The 21,137-nt window shown below is 39.9% G+C and overlaps 1 protein-coding gene across 1 annotated transcript in view; it reads right to left on the reverse strand.

Moving 5' to 3' along the window:
• cep104 (centrosomal protein 104) overlaps nt 1–21,137 on the reverse strand; it is a 33,875-nt gene that overhangs the window by 12,137 nt on the left and 601 nt on the right. The window contains exons 2-13 of the mRNA XM_023401606.2: nt 20,656–20,782; nt 20,270–20,443; nt 19,890–20,028; nt 18,265–18,327; nt 14,811–14,887; nt 14,205–14,373; nt 10,709–10,864; nt 10,343–10,573; nt 8,666–8,881; nt 7,290–7,457; nt 5,757–5,930; nt 2,155–2,331 (exon numbers count right to left, since the gene is read on the reverse strand). Coding sequence (XP_023257374.1) covers nt 2,155–2,331; nt 5,757–5,930; nt 7,290–7,457; nt 8,666–8,881; nt 10,343–10,573; nt 10,709–10,864; nt 14,205–14,373; nt 14,811–14,887; nt 18,265–18,327; nt 19,890–20,028; nt 20,270–20,443; nt 20,656–20,768 — 1,857 coding nt within the window. The 5' untranslated portion in view covers nt 20,769–20,782. The remainder of the gene's footprint in view (nt 1–2,154; nt 2,332–5,756; nt 5,931–7,289; nt 7,458–8,665; nt 8,882–10,342; nt 10,574–10,708; nt 10,865–14,204; nt 14,374–14,810; nt 14,888–18,264; nt 18,328–19,889; nt 20,029–20,269; nt 20,444–20,655; nt 20,783–21,137) is intronic.

Here is a 21,137-nt window from a genome sequence, read left to right on the forward strand (position 1 = left end):
GACAGACAGACAGACAGACAGACAGACAGACAGACACACACACACACACACACACACACACACACACACACACACACACACACACACACACACACACACACACACACACACACACACACACACACACACACACTCTTTCTAAAGGTTGCCTGGCCACAATATATTCTAGTTTGCCTACCAGTTTACAGCAGGTAATGTTACTGGTTCATATCAGGGACATTGTTTATCACCCAGAGTCTTTATAAGCCATCACTCTGTGGAAAAATATCCCCAATGTTCTAAAAGTTTTATGGATACTTGATTTTTCTCGCTCTAGGCTGAGTGATATACAAAGTGCCTGAAACTAACGAGGAATAATATCTGCTGTGACCTGGTAGGAAAAGTAGAACCAAATCGGATTAATTCATCAGGTACAATAATTCATTCTGCTGCTTGAACATTAACAGAAGCTCTGTGTTATATGAGCAGCGCTGCTGCCGCATGACTGACTGATTGGATAATTGTATGAATATATGAAATGGTGTTCCTAATATAGTGCTCAGTGATTGTATTTCTCAACCTATTCCAACACATTTCTTTTTAATAGTCTTTGACAATGTTTGATATGTGTTTAATCTATATTTTTTTTGTCCTCTATCATTGTTTTTTGACATATTTTATTGACTCTCTTCACTTACTGTCAGATCCTTTAATAATACTAATACTGAAGTATGATTTTTTTCTTTTACTATTCTCAGGTTCTTTGACGTTTTCTTTTATCTGGTTTTATTTTTCTGTGAAGCACTTTGTAACTTTGTTAAGAAAAGTGCAATATAAATAAAAGTTGTTATATTATTATCATTATAAATTGAAGGGGGGGGGCTCTGGTGGCTCACCTCGTGGAGCACGTGCCATGGGCGCTTGGTCCTGGCCACGCCGGCCTGGGCTCGGGTCCAGCCTCTGGCCCTTTTCTGCATGTCATCCCCTCTCTCTCTCCCTGACTTTCCTGTCTCACTTTCACTGTGGCCATCAAAATAAAGGCAAAAACTGCCCAAAAAATAACTTTAAAAATGAAATTGTTAATTGAAAGGGAGTTTCAGTTTTCTCTTATGTGTTTCTCATCAGACTGTTTAATCAGGACAGGAGAGAAGGAACAGCTATGGACCAGAGTACAGCTATCCTGCTGCATCTCAATCTAGACTCTAATCTATGTTTCCTGAACAAACATGGAGGCAGAAAACACAAAAGGAGGGAGGAGCTGAACAAGCACGCACAAACGTGCAAACACAGGCCACCCAGCGCCACCTGTGTGGCTTTCGCTTCAGAAGGTGGACTAACCTAACAATTTGCTCTCACTGATAAAAAGCCTCGCAGAGTCAGGAGGAGGGCTGAGTGGACGGGGATGGGTGGAGGACGGGTCGTAAACTAGAGAGGGGAGGACAGGCCTGCTTGTTGTCCTGCCCAGCATGGGTCAACAGTTGGATAGTTTGCATGTAAATATTAGATCACTGCTGGGAACCACAGGAGTACAAGGGACACAAAATGGATGCCAATGGTGACAACATTGACTCAGCTGACTAGAGCTTACTGACGGCCTGTTTGGGTGAAGTGAATGGCCACATTGAGTCAGGGAGGGGCTGCTCTCAGCGATTACAGAGCCAAATGTAATGGAAAATATACTTAATGGATGCCTACATTTAAACTGGAATAATACAGACATTATCCTGTATGTATGATATGCAGCATATGTGCTATCGTGTAGTACAGAGGGAATGTCAGAATTGCTATTTCTAGACTGGAAAGATTGTGACAGGGGAGTTGACAAGCTGCCAGGAAACAACAGTAGCTGATAACAGCTTTAGTCGGGAAATCTTTGACCCTCAGAACCTATAGAACTGAATGGCAGCCAATGACTGCTGAGGTTTCTTTCCTTGAGATAAGGGAATAATTATCTTATTATCGCAAGACAAGAAATAATAGCTACCAAAGCTGCTCTTGCTATTGTGGTGACTCTGGGCGTCAGACTGTCTAGATGCAGTGAGGCAAAAGATTGATAATTAACTTGTAAACTGTACAGCCATATCAGAGATTTGAATTAGTTCAAATTAATTAAGGATGCCCACATCACTGCAAAGAGAACGGATAGATGCCTTTAGCATTTTTTAGGACCTTTACCATCATGACATTGTTCAGGGTGAAGCCGGAGTTCTCTGTGCCCAGTTCAGCGAGTAGCTTCTCGAGCAGCTCGGCCCGACTCTGGGCCAGACGAGAGGGGAAGTTGGATTTGAAGGGCTTCACCAGCTCCCCGGGGATCAGCTGCAGGACCCGTACATCCTTCAAAACAGCAATTTCCTAAAAGGGGGACGTGAGAAAGAGACACTGACTTTAAACGACTCATATTTTACACTTTTCCTGTGATCTATTTCAAGTGTTGATCCATAAGAAGATATAAAAACCATCTCAGTGTAGTTTTACATTTCCTCTCTCAGGCTTCTCTCTGGAGCTCTAATAACAACAGGTCGGTGAGCCAATCAGAAGAGAGGAGGCTCTGAGACTTTCTTCTGATTGGCTGACTGTTTTCTGAGTGATCCAATAAAAATATAGCAGATTTCAGGTAAAACACTCAGAGAAACCAAATCCTGCAAGGTTTGGATGGTGGGTCCAGGTGGGCGGGGCTTGGTGACTGTTTTGTTGTGACATCACAAAGTTCCAGAAGTCCTGACTCCTGGTTTTAAGGCTCAGTTTCTGAATACAGGCTGTGTGCATTTCTCTGTGGACTGAGGCTGATACTTTCACAGTATTAATATAGAACCTAGACCTGATCTATAATCAATCAAAACCTTTAATATGTTCAGTGTTAAAATCATGCAGGTGCTTCACAGACTCACACCTTCAAATGAAATAATGTGCATGCTGACGGGCACTGACAAACTGTACCCATGTGATGCTACACTCAGTGATTTGTCATTCAACACAAGCAGCTGGTGGAGACACAAGTCGTGACAGAGAACACATGTGTACAAGTATGACGGAAGAAAACTCTTGGTATTTTAGCCTCATCAGGTGAGTGGAATGTACATCGGAAATATGGCACACACACACACACACACACACACACACACACACACACACACACACACACACACACACACACACACAAAAAAACAAAAACAAAGAGGCATTCAGTCATTGCTCTAATCGAGGTCCAGAGGGGCTGAGCGATGATTTCAGAGGGCTGAAACTCTTGGTAACAGCCGGTACAGTTGTGACCTAAGTTGATCTCATTGAAACAGAAGCAACTGTAGCTCTTAAACACACACACATCCACACATCCACACACACGCACGCACGCGCACGCACGCGCACACGCACGCACACACACACACACACACACACACACACACACACACACACACACACACACACACACACACACACGCATGAGAGCACTGACAGATTCCACTGAGCAAACAAACACGACACATGTTCATACAGTCAGACACTTACTTCACTTACATACTACACGTCATCACCGACTAAAACTTGGGGCTTGTTTGAATTGTTTGAAGCCTGGGACAGATCGTGACAACACCTCAGACGCCTCCTGATTCACCACGTTTATCAAGCTACAGTGACGCCTTTGTAATCAGTCTAATGTTAGAAAAGCCGGCTTAACACATAAAATAACTTGCACACTCTTTTTAATTACAGTGATTTAAACAGAGTGCACAATGTGGATGTGAAGAAGTTTGCGTTTGTCGTTGCATCCACACATTTCCTCCCTCTCTCTCTCTCTCTCCCTCTATACTATGAATTAAAGACAGAACAAAACCAAAAAAACAACAAAATAATCAAAGGAAACAAATATAAACAAAAAAACAAAATAACAATAACAATAATAATAATAATAATAATAATAATAATAATAATAATAATAATAATAATAATAGTGAATTTTCTCTGGGTAATGCAAAGATGTGTCTGTGTGAGTTGAAAATGTTTCAACTAAACCTGATGGAAAAAAACAAAGTACTGGACTTCCTGGTAAGTTATGATATCAGCTCATTTCATCATTTTCATGATTCATTGGTTTCATTATCTAACCAAAGAGTTTGACATTCAGTCAAGTAAATATTTGTTGTAGTTTTGGGGAGATTAAGTCGTGTAATTGATAAAAATAAAAGTACCAAGCACGCTCAGTCAATCTGCCTCAATGTTTGCCTTTGGTGGAAAGTGTGATTTGGTGTTGCACATGTTTTCTGACTGTGGAGCGTGTAAACAAGGCGCCGCTCTCATCATTGTTTTGAAGGAGGACTTGTTGGTTTTGACCGTCGTACTGATTTCACCCGCAACGATCAAAAAAGGGTGTCTATTTAACCAAATCCATTATTTGTGTTTACATTCACATAATAATTAAGCATACAAATAAATATAAGCAATCACTGCCTGTGAAATGTTTTATGTGTATTTATCTCCATGGAAACGTGGCCATTATCTATGTTTGCATGCTCAGAAGAAATACAGTTCACCATACATGACCAAATTATCAATTGTCATACTAATGACACTCAATATTACATTACTGTTTCACTGAAGTTTGCTCAGATTTGTTACATCAAGGTTATTTCTTTAATTGCTTGAATCAGAATTTCAGCTTCAGGCACAGGTCTAGTTTCCACACCTATTTTTCTTGACTAAAATCTCTCCCATCACTGTCCTCTGACACTGCAGCTGCCATACTCCAGATGTGAGAAAAGAGGAATCTATGATAGAGTCATCTCAGAGTGCGTTCTAAGCAGTCAGTCGCTTGGCAAACTTTTGTTTTTTGCCCTGGGTTCTGCCTCACAGTGAGGGTACATCTGTAGCATTATATATAAAACACTGAGTCGCTGTGTTGTCCATTAAATTCTTGATAAAACCTGGATTGAGTCAAAAAGGAAAGGCTCCTGCAGAGCCACAGAAGACATTACACAACTATTGTCTTCAGTGGAAGTGAAGGATAAAGCACATATGCTGTTTATATAGAGATCTATATGTTTAGACAATGGTTCTGTGACGCAGCTGATGCTGGATAATGCTGGTATGAGAGGAGAATCTTTCTACTGTGAGCTGGAGGCAAGAGAAATGTTTTTTTTTTTAGAAATCCAACCTGTTAAAAAAGGAATAATTGACTGTTTTAACTTAAACTAACAGAGGATATGACATATAACATGATGATGAATTCATCATCAAGTTATTTTGAGGAAATCTTTCTTCTCTATGTACATAAATGGTGGACGAAGGACACATCAGTGTATTATTCTCTCACTCCTACAACTTATCTTTAATACTGTAAATACTTTATTTTATGCATGTTTTTGTTTTACTGGTGCATGGCTGTATTCTTTTAATTTTTCTAATGTTTTTGGCTTTGCTGTTTTGGTAACTGTTCCACCCTTGTATGGGCCCATCTCATGGGATAGGGAGGCCACTTAAATAAACCCCTTTGTATTTGTTAGAGGATGACAGGAGACAACTCCACCCTGGTATGTGTAGAAATCACTGCTACTACAAATTGAGAGATAATAACCATAAACAAATGAGATTATGAACCAGGACTTCACCTTAATATATGGCGTAAAAAAGAAGGAAAGAGCTTTTATAGAGCTCTATAAAAGAGAGGATGGTGGAGAGAATTAAAGTCAGATGGAAAATTATTGCAAAATCATCTTCAGTCATTTTGTTTTCCTTTCAGTCAAAGAAAATGTGCAACATGTCGGTCCAGGGTGTTTTAATACCTGTATGAAGGCAGTGACTGTGGCCCGGAGGCGGCTGGCTGAGTCTGCGGTCCTGGCCAGCAGGTTGGGCCAGGTCTGATCCAAGCAGTAGGTCACCTCAGTCCGGCCCAACCCCAGACCTGGGATCAGCTGACTCAGCATTAGGCGCAGCAGCTTCAAGGAGGCCTGGAAAACCTGAGGAGAGAGCCACGGGACATTTAACTCAAAACTTAGTCGACTTTCTAAGAAAAAGCTCCAGGCACCAGGGTGATGTCAGTCGGCAGAGAGGGGAGAAAATGTTTAGTTTGAGTTGGTGAGAGCGTGTGGAGAGAGAGTGGTGATCAGTGGTTGAGAAGGGGAAAGTTTGTTTGTTTTCATACTCACTAACAAGTAAACCAGACACATTAACCACACACTGGAAACTAAAGATACCAACTAACCTGTTTGCTAGAGCTAAACTGAATTATCAATACATTATCAATATTAGTGGAATTTTTGTATTTATGGGAAAATTTAGACTGGAGTCATATAAAAAACACGCTGGGCTACATTTAGACGCAGGGGCTGGTTTCACAAAGAGAGACTGTGGCTTAAATACAACAAACAGTCAGACCTCACATTTCCTTTTTCTAATTGTTTTTATATTGTAAAAGATATTGTATTTGTTCACTTGTCTTTATATTTTGTTGTATGTGTTTCAGTATGCTCATCACTTAAAAAAGCAATAAACAGAGATTAAATAAATAACAAAGCAGTTTAGTTTGTGTCTATCTTAAGCTGAACAAACAAAAAAGAAATGTCTGCTCTCTCTATAACACTGTTAGCAAACCACAAATTATGGGCCATGTTGTCCTGGTTTTTTGCTTGTAGGTGTAGGTGTCATGATTGTTACCATGGTAACATTGGTCTTAGGTCTGGGATGGCCTGGGGGTAAGGTGTTTAATGGTGTTTTGGCTTAAAATTCTGTATTCAGTCTGTATTTTTTAGACTGATCTATGAGCTGAATGATGACTGGACCAACACTACGGAGCCGACTGAAATATCTCCGGCCCCTGGATGTCACTTACATGAAATGCAGCCACTGATTTCCAGAGAACAGCCCATTTATCATGAACTAAACTGAAGCACTTTTGTTGAGCAGCAAATTAACCAGTTAACATGTTAATGGATCATTCTGTGTGCCGATGTGGCCGGGGAAAATAAATCACCAGAATTATTGCGGCGCTGCCCTTTTCATTACCATACAAGCTGCGGACGACCTCCAGAGAGGTTACAAGGCCATCCTTGTCAAAACTGTTTGTTTAAGGAAGTCAGCTCGGGGGGGAGGGGCCTGGGGTTGCATGTGGCACAGGGGGAACGTTGTTAAGTGTTTGCATGTGTGATTGTGTGCTTATGTTTGACACCATCACTGTTAGTTCTGTTCGTAACGGGAGTCCAGAGAACACGATGTATAGAAGACGTTGACAGTAACAAACTCAACATATCCAGTTCTCCCTAACAGCTGCTTTTCTCTACAGTTAACTTGGAACATTCACAGAAGTCACCACGGCTCACCGATGACACTTTATCCAGGAGGGCTCTCTTAACCAGGAAGACTGCAGCTCTTATCATGTTTCTCAGCTCCTCCTTGGGGGTGGTGGGTGATACCTCCAAAAGCCTCTTGTACACAGCCAGCAGAGCCTCCTCTCTGTTGGACCAGGTTTTGGAATAAGCCCCCGCCACCTGCAACAAAATAAAGGGTAAGAGAGTTGCCCGGGGGATGTCTTTCCCGCCCTGTTCTATATATAGATGAGGGGTGTCCAACATGTGGCCCGTGAGCTTCCAGTAGGTCACACAGAGGCTCTGAGAATATAGTCTGTACAAACCATTGATGCATAGTTCAAACTTCAAGCAACAACCCCCCCCCCGACATGCAGTGTTATCAAATCTTAACAGAACATATATAAACTAAACTTTTCCAACAAACACAAATATGTTGTCATGGATACAGGGAGTTAAACTCTGTGTTAAACTTCAACTTTTCTTTTTTTTTAGCCCGTGTTTGTTTACATTTTGGAAAATGAAGTGTAGTGAATAATCTATTTGAACTTCCTGTTTGTTATGTACCATCAGATGCACTGATAACTATCACTGGATCACGGACTGAGGAGCTTCTTCTTCTCTGATCTCTAATCAGATTTATTTGCAGCGGTTTCTCGTGTCTGTGTGTTCAGGTCTGACTGAATCATCACTCAAAATATTTGCCTGATGTGAGTTTCAGATGTTTTTGGATATCGATATTTGATGACTTGTTAATTTATCTTATTGATCTGATTTGGTTTGGAGATCAGTTTGAGTGTTTTGATACGATATGTGAATAAATGTGTCCAGTGATATTAGACAGGAGGAGCTCTCAGCCGCTTTTATTTTGTCAAAATATCTCTCAGAGTGAAAAAGGTTGGAGACTCCTGACATAGATCATAAAACACAAACCCATTCAACTGGCGATATTGATTTAAAACAAAAAAAACAAAAAGCTCCACTAATCGATATTTTCTATTTTATCAATAAATCAAATGACTATGTGAGGTGTGAAAAATGTGGCTTGTAGTTGAAACAGCCACAGAAATAATCATCCAACTCTGTACTTCCCCTCAGTTTTACAGAACATTTTATCCTTTGTTAGCTCATTGCTTTTGTCCTCCAGCTGCTGCAGGCAACTGTGTCCAGGATAAACTCCCAGTTCCACGTTCCACCTGACACAAATGCCACAAGGTTGCAGTTGGATGAAGTAACAAGCAGGTGCACAGCAAATTACTTATTTTAGAAAGAGAGATACAAAGAAGAATCAAGAGATGGAGAGAGAGAAGGAGGTAAATGTTGTACAGACTGCTGAATATCTTCATCACTTGGCTCAGTCAGCCGTGTTGTCCCCTCTTTCTTTTTCTTACCAGGCTTTCTCCGTAAACCTCTATTGGTAGTCCAGCCTCTCTCTGGGCTTTCTCTGTGAGGGGCTCTGGCTCTCCGCTCAGCTCAGGGCCGGGCGGAGTCCTGTGGATGTCAGGTCGGGGGGGGCGCTGCTCTGCATGGCTCTGGACGGCCTCCACTGGCCGGTCTTTCCTCTGGAGCGTTGGCAGCGGCCTCTCATCATAAGGCACACCGATAACCTGTCATAAACAAGACAACGGCATTGGTATTTACAACTCGGAATATAATGTTTACATATATAAACATGTACAGCTTTCACTTTTTTTTTCTTTTTGTGTGTATGTATTCTCCAGAGATCCCTCAGCTGAAAGGCTCAGAGACAACTGATCCACAGGATGTCCACCCTTTTGAAAAATTCATCAGCTCTATCCCTGCTCTTTTCACTAACTCTCACTAGCATGTGATCACTGAATAGGCCGATCATGAAACATCACGATGACAATGGATGTCGAACCCCCTCTATACAAACCCAGGCTCCATCCAGTCAGCACTGTCTCCTGTGCCCCCGGGCCAACTGGCACTCTGCTGCTCGTACAAGGCTCAAAGCTGAGTCTGGACGCCAGGTTGGCAGCCGCTGGAGTCAGCCAACTGTTGCACGCTTTTAATTAAATAGTGAAACCTAAACCTGTAGCCGGACCGGTCTCAGTCTGTGGTGAGTAAAGAATAAAAGCTGGTCATAATCTGCCAGTGTGCTCCAACAATACAGGGGCTAAAGGCAGGAGATGTTTCCCAAAGTGCCACAGTACAACTATACAGCAGCTGTCAACATCTGGATCATTAACTGAGCTTTATTCACCTTTTTCTTTCTCAAATTAGTTTATACATGTATCAACAGTTTAGATCCAGAGTTTCTTTCCTGATACAGTAACAGAGAAACTGTGGTGAATAGAAACTGCAAACTATCACATTGTAGATCTAAATTTGGACAATCAGCTTTCTCCATAAAGAGCTGTGAACACATCACCACCTGAAGTCAAATCACACCAAAGGTGAAGTGCTGCTCAGAGCACACCAGAGCTAATTGTATTTATTGTTAATTGTTTTGTTTGACTTTTTGTAGCTTGTTGTTTTGTTGTTGTCTCTTTATAGACTGAACATCTGTATATTTGAAGCTAACTGTGTAATTATTATCATTCGCATTGTTTGTTTGTTTTGTGTTGTTTTTGTTGTTGTTGTCTCTTCTTGACACACACACACACACGTCACATTCAACGCATTTCAAAATAATGTTTCATATCTGTAGTGTGTTGTGGTTTCATGATAATCAAAACTGACAGTTTTAATTATTTTGTACATGTTAAAGTCCAACGAGAGATAAGAGTTGAAAATTAGCATCAGCTATAAACACGTCAGTTTCATGCTTTGTATTGGAACTATGTTAAACCGCATCTTTGTTTTTTTAAAATTGTATATTTATTTCTTTATATTGTAAAAGATATTGTACTTGTTCACTTGCTGTATTTGTATTTTGTTTTATTGGCTTATCTATTGAGTATGTGCTTTTGTGTGCTGCTCATTCAAAAAAGCAATAAACAGGGATTTCAAAAAGAAATTGCATCATCCCTGTTACTGGCCGTCCATAAAGCATTGTTAAAAGTGATATGTTGCAACATTTACACAGTGGATAGTGTTGATCTTACATCTATCTTGGGTATAGCGGCAGCGGGGGTGCAGGGTGTGTCAGGTTGGCTGCTCAGTTTGGGCGCCACAGTTTCTGTGGCCAACTGTTGATTCTGAGGAGCGTTCGTTTTTCTCCCCTTCCTGAATGTGTCTGTGGACACCAGGGACTTGGCAGGGACTGAACGGTGACCCGGAGAGGGCAGAAGGGAGGGAGGGTCCTGGAGCGGGGAGGAATCTGTCGCCCTCGTGATCTGGAGAAAACAGAGGCACAATACGTCATTATTAGATCCGCACTTAACTGTAAAGTAACCGATTTTTCCTGTTTCACCATATTATCTTCATCACACAAACAGGTGAAGTGTTGCCATCAGTGACCGGCGACTGACCATCGTCGTGTCCAACAGGTTGTGGACCTCCAGCTGCTGGTAGACGCTCCTCCTGTACTCCTCCATCAGCTCCTTCTTCTTCTTGGCCAGGTCATAGTCCTCCTTTTCTATGGCACATCGCTTCTCCACATCATATCGGGCCAAACGCTCCCCGACCTGGAAGAGCCCGGGACAAGCAGAGGTGAAGGCAGTGAGGCTGCATGTTTAGAGATGTAAACATGGGAGCAGAACTGTTGTTATGTCAGTTTGTGGCCACACTGACAAAAAATGTATTGGATGTTTACTGTTTTAACTTAGCGCTTACTTTTCCACCACCGGTACTATCTTAAAGGTGAGAGTGCAGTGTATTCTGGCTTTAAATACAATTTTATCTGGTCTTTTTCTTGCTGTGGTGTTTTGTTGTAATATTATTCCAGTTATTACATACTTGATCTTTGTTCATGTTTAGTGACGCATAGCGAAAGTTCAGTTAGGAAGACTATCTCCTCGAAATCTAAGTCAGTTTCCTGCTATCTATAAGCTCCACTCGCTGTTTCTTGTCTTCATCCAATCACAACCTGACACGGTGGCCTTCAGCCAGTTGCTTGTAAGCTGTCAAACTTTTTAAAATGTTCTCTCTCTCTCTCTCTCTCTCTCTCTCTCTCGGAAGGTCCTTAAACCTATGGATCGTTTCCATGGTGATCCATTTCCTGTCTGGGTCTAAGCATCAAAGTCTATTTCTTCTGTTCACAATAAATTTCATTTAGTCTCTCCTGATTGAAATGATTAAAATAACATTGTGCTCACCGAGCTTATCTGGCAATAAACGTGATATCAATAAAAAGAAGTCAGAGATACAAGCAGTAAAACACTTGAAAATGATTCCCTCAGGACAGTCAAACATACGTAGGTGAGCAGTAAAATAATTACCCACACTGTGAGTTGTAAATATTCATTACAGTTTAGAAGCTGACACCCCGATACAATTCTGACCTACTTCACTTTCTGTAGTTGTGCACATCTCAGATCAGCTCACTTCCAGATTTTTTTTTGATCTAAATAATAATAAACTTTGTTTGTAGAGCATTTTTTATACAAGAGAAGCAGCTCCAAGTGCTTTACAATAATAATAAAAACAAAGAGATAGATAATCTGGCTAAACCGTCACCTTGTTTATGACCCGCCTGATTGCTCATGTTTATCACCTTTGACTTTGTTGAACCTACATCACAGATTTCCCCAGAATCAGTGATTGGTGTGTAAAATGTCATTTAATCTGATGCAGTAATGTTTAAAACAGTAAATTTAACTTCCAGAGAAGCGAACCAGACTTAATCTTTGAACCATACTGGAGGTGGTTCTGAGCTTTGGCTTGGAGACATGGCGTGGGCATTTCTGCCCCACACAGTAACACAGTGAGTAATAACAGGGAGTGTGCCACATGGTGAATCACTGAAATTTACTGAATGGAAATTTGACAGCAACTTCCAGTAAGTCAGGCTTGTAATTTCGTTGTGAGGAAATTCCATTAAGCTGAATTTAGTTGATAACCAGGTGCCAAGCAACACAGTCTCAGCTGCAACACCTTGAGCTTCCTCTCTTCTGCACCTCAGCTGCTCCTCAAATTTACTGTATATCAAGGATTTCCAGCATGTAGCTCTTTGTGATTTCTGAATCTTGTGCATCCTTTGTGCTAAGAAAAACTGGACTGTGTAAAGTGGGAGAAATAGAGCAGGTAAATACTCATCCTTCTGTCCTGTCTCCTCTCTGTCATGTGTTTATAGATATCATGTGACACCACAAAGCCTCCCCTGACATCCTGAGGGTGCAATGACAAGGGATTTTCAGCATGACTACCTTGGCAACTGCTTTGTGCACGATACTAATATGCCATACTAACAAGGTGCTAGTGTGTGTGTTATCAGGTTTCAGAGCGGCCCGCGGCCCGGCGTGGGAGAGACGCTACCCAAGGACCATCAGCTGTCAGGCTTATTAAGAATTCATGGTCAGCATGGTAACACTGCATACAAAGAAGGTCAGTAACAGGAATCTGAACAATGTTTAACAACTACTGTTACAAACAGTGGTGAGAATACACTAGAAACAAAGAATACAAGCCAGTGTTTGGATGCTGACATCTGGACCTAAATCATTTCCTTACCACAATAAAACATTTCCCACAGCTCTTATAGCCAGTTTACTGTACATGGTCTGCATGTACAGTAAACTATGGCTTCTTTGCACCGTCCACCTGAAACTCACTACAAAGGAGAGGTGCACAATTAATCGAAATATAATAGAAATCGCAATATGGCGCAAGTGCGATTGTTGTCAGCACCATAAGTGTTGTTGGTGCTACAGAGACGCCCCGACCGACAAATCATATTCTCCAGACGTAAAAAAGAAAGAGAAACATGTTTTTTGGGACAAGACCAACAAAAATCACATCATCATCATCGTCATTTAAAAAAAAAAATTTCAGTGAAAAGGAAAATGCAAAAAACGATAATTTCCAACTGAAATCAGAACATCTGCCAAAATAATCACAATATGATTTTATTTTTTTTGTCGTGCAGCCCTACTACAACGCTCTTTAAAAAAGAATTCGCTGGTGCCTCTTGGTCATTTTAGATTCTTAATCTCTGAACTTTTCATTTCTGTTTGTACCTGTTTTAATTGATTCTTGATTATCCTGGGAATTCTTAGCAAAGACAAAAAAATACCCCCAGTAACTAGGTAGATTTAGCGCGTGTGTGTGTGTGTGTGTGTGTGTGTGTGTGTGTGTGTGTGTGTATGTGTTCACATACCACTTGTTTGTACTAAAACAAAGACACATTCTCTAAACCCCATTAACACTACAATGCAACTGCCGTAGTTAAATACTGAAGCCCAGCCTTAGAATGCTGTTGTGGAAACGAATTGATCAACTTCACTTTTCCATTTTAGGATAAAAGAGCAGTTTACACTCCTGCAGTGTGGGAGAACGTTCTGTAAAATATGTGTGAATGAGGCAAAATCTGTAAAATAAATCCATGCAGGTAGTTAAAGTGGCTTAAAAGGATAATTCGAAGTTTCTGGGAATTTGTTTTCTTGCTGAGAAAATTGATACCACTCATGTCTGTGTGATCAATACGGAGATGCTGTAATGCAACACAGGGTGGTGATAACCTTATTATATCAATAAATACAGGTAAGCACTGACTGGAAGTACAGGCAAACAGTTAGCTCATAAGTCCACCTGCCTGCAGGTCCTCCTCTAAAGCTCACCGATCAACATGTTATATTTTGTTTGTTTAATTCGTATGAAGTCGTGATGTAATGTAAAGTACTTTTTTATCTTTTGAAGGCCTTAAATATGAATCATTAAGACTTCTTGAAGACCTTCTCAGACCATGAGTAATTCACAAATACACTAAAATACTCTCACTGCAGCCAGAACACATCCTTGTGTTTATGGGGTATTTTGCTGGACCGTGTGAACAAACATCTGGTGTGAGCCTCTCAGAAGCTACAGTACCTTCTGCAGGTCGGCGATGGCCTGCTTCAGATTCTTGGCCTGCTCGTATTTCTCCAGCCGGACCATGTCCTGCTTCTTCTGGTCCAGGAGACGGATGATGTGAGCAACTTCCGGGTCCTGGTACATGTCGAAGGCCAGGTCATCCAAGGGGGAAAACAACTCACATTTTCTGGGTGTGAGACACGAGGACAGAAGCCGTTAACTAGACTGAAACATTAAAATATTCTAGATTAGCCACTCTTCTGTCAGGAACAATATAGAAACTTGTGTCTGAACTTTGAGAAAATGCTTGTGTCCAATAAATGTGTCATCATCAGTTCATTGGGCTTGTATTGTGCAATTCCTGATCAAAGGGGAAAAACACTGACTGACCCCCCCAGGACGGGAGACCCCGAGGTGAAACGTCCGTTGGGGGTTGATGTATTAAGAAAAGAAAAAAAAAGATTATTTCGAAATGTGTTTTCCTCTTTGCACCGGCTGCCACCTGCATTGCCTTCGAATGTGAGTGGCTGTGAATGCTTTGCTTGGCTTCCAGACTAAATGGCTTTGTTGAACAGTGTTATTGTCACAAGACAAAGAAACCAGGGTTCAATGGCCGAGCCTCACCCCATGAAGGTCATGTCCAAGGCGGCCTCCAGCTGAGTGCTATTGAGGTAGTGTTCGATCAGCTGCTCTCTGCTTGGCTGGGGGTAAACAGATGGACAAATTACACACACATGCATATGTACTCTTGTATTACTGTGCTCAAAAAGGATCTGACCACTGTTGTCTAATCCCATTAACTTTAAGGTGACCCTCAACTTCAGCCCTTACCCTAACCTGAAATTAACCGTAACACTGCCCTTTTCAAAAGTGAGGATCAGCCAGTGGAGCTGAGCAATTTATCTAATTTTATTTTCGATTATGATTTTGTCACTTCCTGGTTACGTTTGGGTTTGGTTTACGTTTTGGTAACGATGTACGCAGGAGAACGTCATCTTGAGTCGGTCGAGTTTTCAGTATGTTGGTACAGTGAACTACAACATATTTGATCTCATTTAATTTGGTCAAATTTATTTTTATTTATATTTTCAAATGCCGAATATATGTTTTCAGTAGGTTCACAGAAGTACAGTAATGTTACAACATATTTCATCAAATTTATTTTGATGTAATTTTTTTTATTTATTATATATTTAATTGCATATATTTACATATTATATATTATTTATCATTTTATTTATTTATCTAATTTTTTTATTTTCTTTTTATTAGTTTTTTTCATTGAATTGTATTTTTAATATAATATTATATATTAAGTTCAAGAAAGTCCAGTATTTTTAAATGGGTGGTGTTTCCAAAGTCAATGAGTAAACGTGTTAAATAATCGTATTTTAATTTGATCATGATAACGGCCGTAAGTCTCGCTCACTCGTTCACTCACTCACTCATTCACTCACTCATTAACCAGCATCCTCAGGCTCTGGCCTTTATAGAGACTTGTTATCACTGTAGCACGACTATCACCTGAAATGTCAAGTGGCAAATCATTGCAAGCAGGAAACAGTGTGTACCGATGACTCACAGCACTTCATAGACATCAAACCAGGAGTTAATGAGCACCACTTCCTCCTCACCAGTAATAAGTAGAAAGAAGAGCAATTCTGTGCACCTATCACAAAGGATGTAGTTATCCTGCCTGAAATACAAAACTAAACTATTTTCCAGGAGGATAAAAAGCAGTAACGTGTATTTTTTAGTCACTATTTCAACCTTTGTAAGAGGAAATAAAAAGCTTGGGTTAATGCTCCCTGATTAATCAACTAACTGATGGATTCACTGATGGATTAATATGTTGCTAAAATAATTTAAAGTGTTAATGTCACATCACCCTCAGTCGTCAGTGACACAGATTAGATTCCTATCAGTTAAAAAGCCAATCAATAACTTTGTTGATTAAGAGAGAGAGAGAGAGAGAGAGAGAGAGAGAGAGATTTAACTGGTTTACACCATTGTGGTGGTCGGGTATAGGACGTTTTAATAAAATCAGTGACGGTTGAGTTCCATTTATCTGCCTCAGTTTCCTGGTTATAGTACTGCGCATGCTAGTTTCATGCTATCACAAATTACTCGGACACTTAAATAGAACAGATCCATTGATTATGGTTATGAGTAACACTCATTTATGTGCTATTTCCTGCTGTGACAAGTCAAAACAAACAAAGGCTCAGAGCAGTAACATGTTAGCACCACGGGAAACAAATAAACCATGTTATAGTAAGCTCAAAATTTAAAAAAACAGATTGCACTTTATAAGCATCATTTAATTTCTGGAGACTGATTTTACGAGTTGGAGAAGGACAGCGCAGATATACAGTATGATGGAGAGTTATTGGCAGCTTCAGCGTCTTTCTGACAACAGACATCAATCATTATTCTTCTTTAATCCTTCTGAACCATGAACAAAATCACATTCACCTCCATTTCATTTGAGGAGAGGCAGAAATCTCAAAGTCTGACAAGTAAAACAAGAAGCATATGTTTGGCCTGATACCACCGAGATGCTTTTTTCTCATAATTTGGGTAAAATGAGCCGTTAAAGCAGCAAATAATTAGGCTCTCTCTCTGTATCCACGCTACAGTGTCCCTCCACAGGACAAACACAACTTCCATCCATAAAGCAGATATAAGAGAACAAGATCCAGCCGACCCTCCAGGCAGGATCGCCGCTGTGGTGGAGGCGCTCGGAGTCAGATTAGTGGAGCAACAATGCACAGCCTGTTCACTGGAATCTGTGCGAGTGTGTGTCCTTGTCTTTCCGTGTCTCTGTTTCAGTGTGTGTGTGTGTGTGTGTGTGTGTGTGTGTGTGTGTGTGTGTGTGTGTGTGTGTGTGTGTGTGTGTTTTAAGGTGCTCTCTCTCTCCTCCAGGAGCTGTCCGTCTGCAGGACTATCTGATTACTCTGACTAACTAAAGGCCTCCTGTGTGATTACATACTGCCTTCCCTTTGTGTCTCATTACTACATTCCTGACACATAGACACACACCCACTTACACACACACACACACACACACCATTCAGGTAAACATGTGTGCATATTCTGTATACATGGTTATATAATGTCTCTGGAGCAGTGACTATGAGGAAACACTACATAAAACACCCATACAACACAGTGTTATCCAGTGTATACGCTCTACATGCAAGGTATGCTGAATCAACAACTCTCTGACATAATCTCAACAAATTACAAGTTCCATATCATTTAGGGCTATGGTAATGGATTAGCATTATCTTCTATAGGTATTCATATTATCCTGTCTATTCTAACAAAAAAAAAAAAAAGCAGCTCAAACAGCATCAGAGCAGAAAAAAACTGATGCTTAGAGATGGAAATGACCAACACCAGCCTCTCACACTTTGTGGATAAAAGAAATATTCAATAATTTACATCTTTAAAAAAGATCTGACATATTTTGAAAGGTTCTTCCAAGAAATTTTAAAAGATGTGGGGGCCTTTCTTTGTCTATGCAGAGTTATCATCATCAGTTATCCCTCAATAAGATCTCACTTTATTTTATTTACTTCTTCTCTGTATTTATTGTAACTCTGACCGGAAGGATTAGGCTATCATGTTTAAGATAAAATAAGAGCAAGCTGACTGTTAGCATTGTGTTAGCGTTTTGTTAGTTTTGTGTTGTTGTCTTTTGCTACGTTTAGTATGTTGTTGTTTTGTCAGCTGTATTGCTGTAACATCACACTGTCACTCACAGTGCTTTAACACCATTGTCAGTATAAATATAAAAATCAATAAACAAAGTTTATGAAAAAAAATAACCCAGTTTGCATCTCATGAGGTTTTATGAAGAATATTTGAATGATAAATAATGTGATTCTAATTTGACCTGTTTTGTTGACCTGGTTCCCTTTTTAACATGACAAAAGTTCAAACTGATAAAACTTCAGTCAAGGCCTCTCTGAGTGACTGTGATGACTGAGCACCATTTCACAAAATCAAAATGCAACAGCACCACCTACTGCTGTGCAGGTGTACGTTCAGGGTGAAGAGGGTGCTCACTTACAATTGTGTTAAACGCATTTCCATCCAGAGAGTCTCCCAGAACATTAATGGCAACCAAAGCAACCTGAAATCATAAACAGATGATGGTGAGGTGGTGGAACGAAACATGACTGCAGGAGAAAATACGAAAAAAAAAAAAAAAAAGCAATGCATGTGATAAATGGGTGAATATTACTGAGAGGATAACGGTGAAACAATTTCACTGCAGTTTAAAGGATAACAATTGTGATATCCTTCATTAACTTACTATCAACAAATCCGTTAAAAAGATTAAAACCAACAATGAACTGATCCTACTTAAGTAGTATCTGTGTATTCAAAGCTTGATATAACTAATTTCTCTCCGCTATAGATCTCCGTTGTTTTATAAACAATGAACATGGGAACTGAAGTTTAGTTTGAGTAAATCCCACATAAACTGTCCTGCTGCTGTAAATACTGACAAAAGCAACAAATGTGCATTAATCTGCTGTTGAAAATAGTCCCCAGTAAAGGCGCTGTTTATGGAGCAAAACTGTTCCAGGAAATTACTTAGTCAGATTTAAAAATTAATCCATGTATTTATGATCCATTTTCAAAGATTTAAGATTTTCTTTAGCATGAACAAATGGGAATGAGTCACAGACACAGATACACTAATACATTATTGGTTTTGGTCTTTTCATGGGATTTGTTTATAGACTAACACCAGCCTTATCTGGTGAGTAAAAACATATCAATTACAATCCTGCAATTACGATTCTTATCATTCTTTTGCTCAATAATTTAGTCTCTAAAATGTGAAAAGTCCATTACATTATCATCACAGTAAAAAAAATAACCCAAAGTATTCCATTTACAAGGATATAAAATGGAGAAAATAAAACTAATCATCATATTATATAAACCAGAACAAGCGAAAATCTGGGATTATACTTGATAAAGGACATTTGATTGATTAACAGACCTGGAATCAATTAATTTTCTTTCAATCAAATAAATCATTATTCAACTAATCATCTCAGCACTACTGAAAATGCATAGGAAACTTATGAATTTGAGGGAATAACTGGCAAGAAATTAATTCTAAAGAGTGTCTAATAAAGCAGTCATTTGAACACATTCTTCAAATGAACACAACACATATTGTTATTCTTCTTTACATACGGTATCAGCCACATTTACAGTGCTCTTTAAAACTGTCTCATATCACTGCAACACATCACAATAATGAGGCTCTCAAATATTATCTGAAAGGTGCTCTGACCAGTGTTGCTATTGGATACCAGGGTGATGGCAGTGTAAGTGCTGTCACTGAGAGCCTCACGCAACAGATATCACACAAAATAACTACTACTACCTTGTGTGTTCTTAGTAGCCAATGACTTTAAATGATCTGAATAAATAGTTTTTAAAAGACACTGGCTGTATCTAGAGATATGACGAGATTTCGAGCAAGATTTTGTTGCTTATTTCACATTCTATTTATCAATTTAACCTAATAAACTCTGGAAGGCAACACCAAAACAAACAAAATACTTTTTTTTACAACCCAAGATTAAAAGCTGCCCACAGTCTGGATCAGACCAGACTTAAGTTACAGGCAGTGAAATAGTGAAGGTGCATCGCTAGTATTAAACAGAGTACCTGATTGTATTGATTGTAACCGTTGACATGATTCTTATGAAAGGTTATTCTCAGGTATGTTCCGATGGCGTCGACATGGACCGACTTCAGCTCCCGAGCTTTGAAGCCCGTCTTCTCGTTGTCTGACAAAGACACATACCTGTGGTGAGAGCACAGTGTTGCTTTTCAGTCCAACTTCTCTGCTGTGATACAGTATACCAGACTAAAATGCATAGCTACATTTTTAATACATGTTGAGCCCTCACCAGAAAAAAACTATGATCATTGTTTACGTTTTTGTATGCTACAACATCCCAACCTCCTAAACCATCTAGTATTAACCTACAACTTCTAGTTAAAATATACAAGAGGGTGCAAGTCAAAACAGTTTGAAGTCCCACCCGAGCCTGCGAAGCTGCCCTGGGAACCCTGGAGTGCTGGTTTCAGGGAGAGTGTCTCCAATGTGGAACTCCACCTTAGCTGGGATCAGGTACTGGTGGGCCAGCAGCTGCAGCTTCCTCACCCTACTTCTCTCCACCAGCTGGAGGGTGACGTGTTGAGGGTAAGAGCACAGCCTGCAGAATATTTGATTCACGTAATATTGAGTTTCTTGAAGAGGAAATTACACTTTTTTTTAAAATGTATCTATTTATTTATTTTTATTCATTAGAAATCTAAGAAAACTGCCATTCATAGGAAATGTTTTATTGCTTTTGCAGCCTATGAAGTTATAAAGTTGCCATGAACGAATGACATGCTTTTCAAACAGAACGCTTTGTATATGTACCTGCCGGATCTCCAACCATTGACTGTGGGCGCATGGACCATGAGCTCCTTGGCAGTGAAGTTGTCCTCATGACTTGAAGAGTTGACCACGATGAATCCTATCTTCCTGGGCATCCCTCTGATGGACACTGACATAAACAAGTAATTTTATTTTTTATATTTGATATTTAATATCTGAAAGTGCAAAGGAGTTCGATTAGTGACAGTGATAACTGCATAGATGATGTTCAGGTACAGTTATACCTTTTTGAAAGTGCCAGGAACGTCAATTTTTAATGAATATCTGCAAATTAGTCCGTGTGAATTTGTGTTCAACACTTTAGAAATTGTTTATTTTTCTGAATGGTTTTGTAGAAACAAATGTGAGTGTTTCTCAAAGTAAAGTAATGAAAAAAGTCAAGTTTCAGTAACAAAACTCAGGCATTGTATCAGTACTAGAGCTGATAAATTCGCCCAACCACGTCAGTGAACTCATCTACAACC

This window comes from Seriola lalandi, unplaced genomic scaffold (assembly GCF_002814215.2).
Source record: "Seriola lalandi dorsalis isolate HSWRI2012SDOR001 ecotype SW California unplaced genomic scaffold, Sedor1 jcf7180002053703, whole genome shotgun sequence".
NCBI lineage: Eukaryota > Metazoa > Chordata > Actinopteri > Carangiformes > Carangidae > Seriola > Seriola lalandi.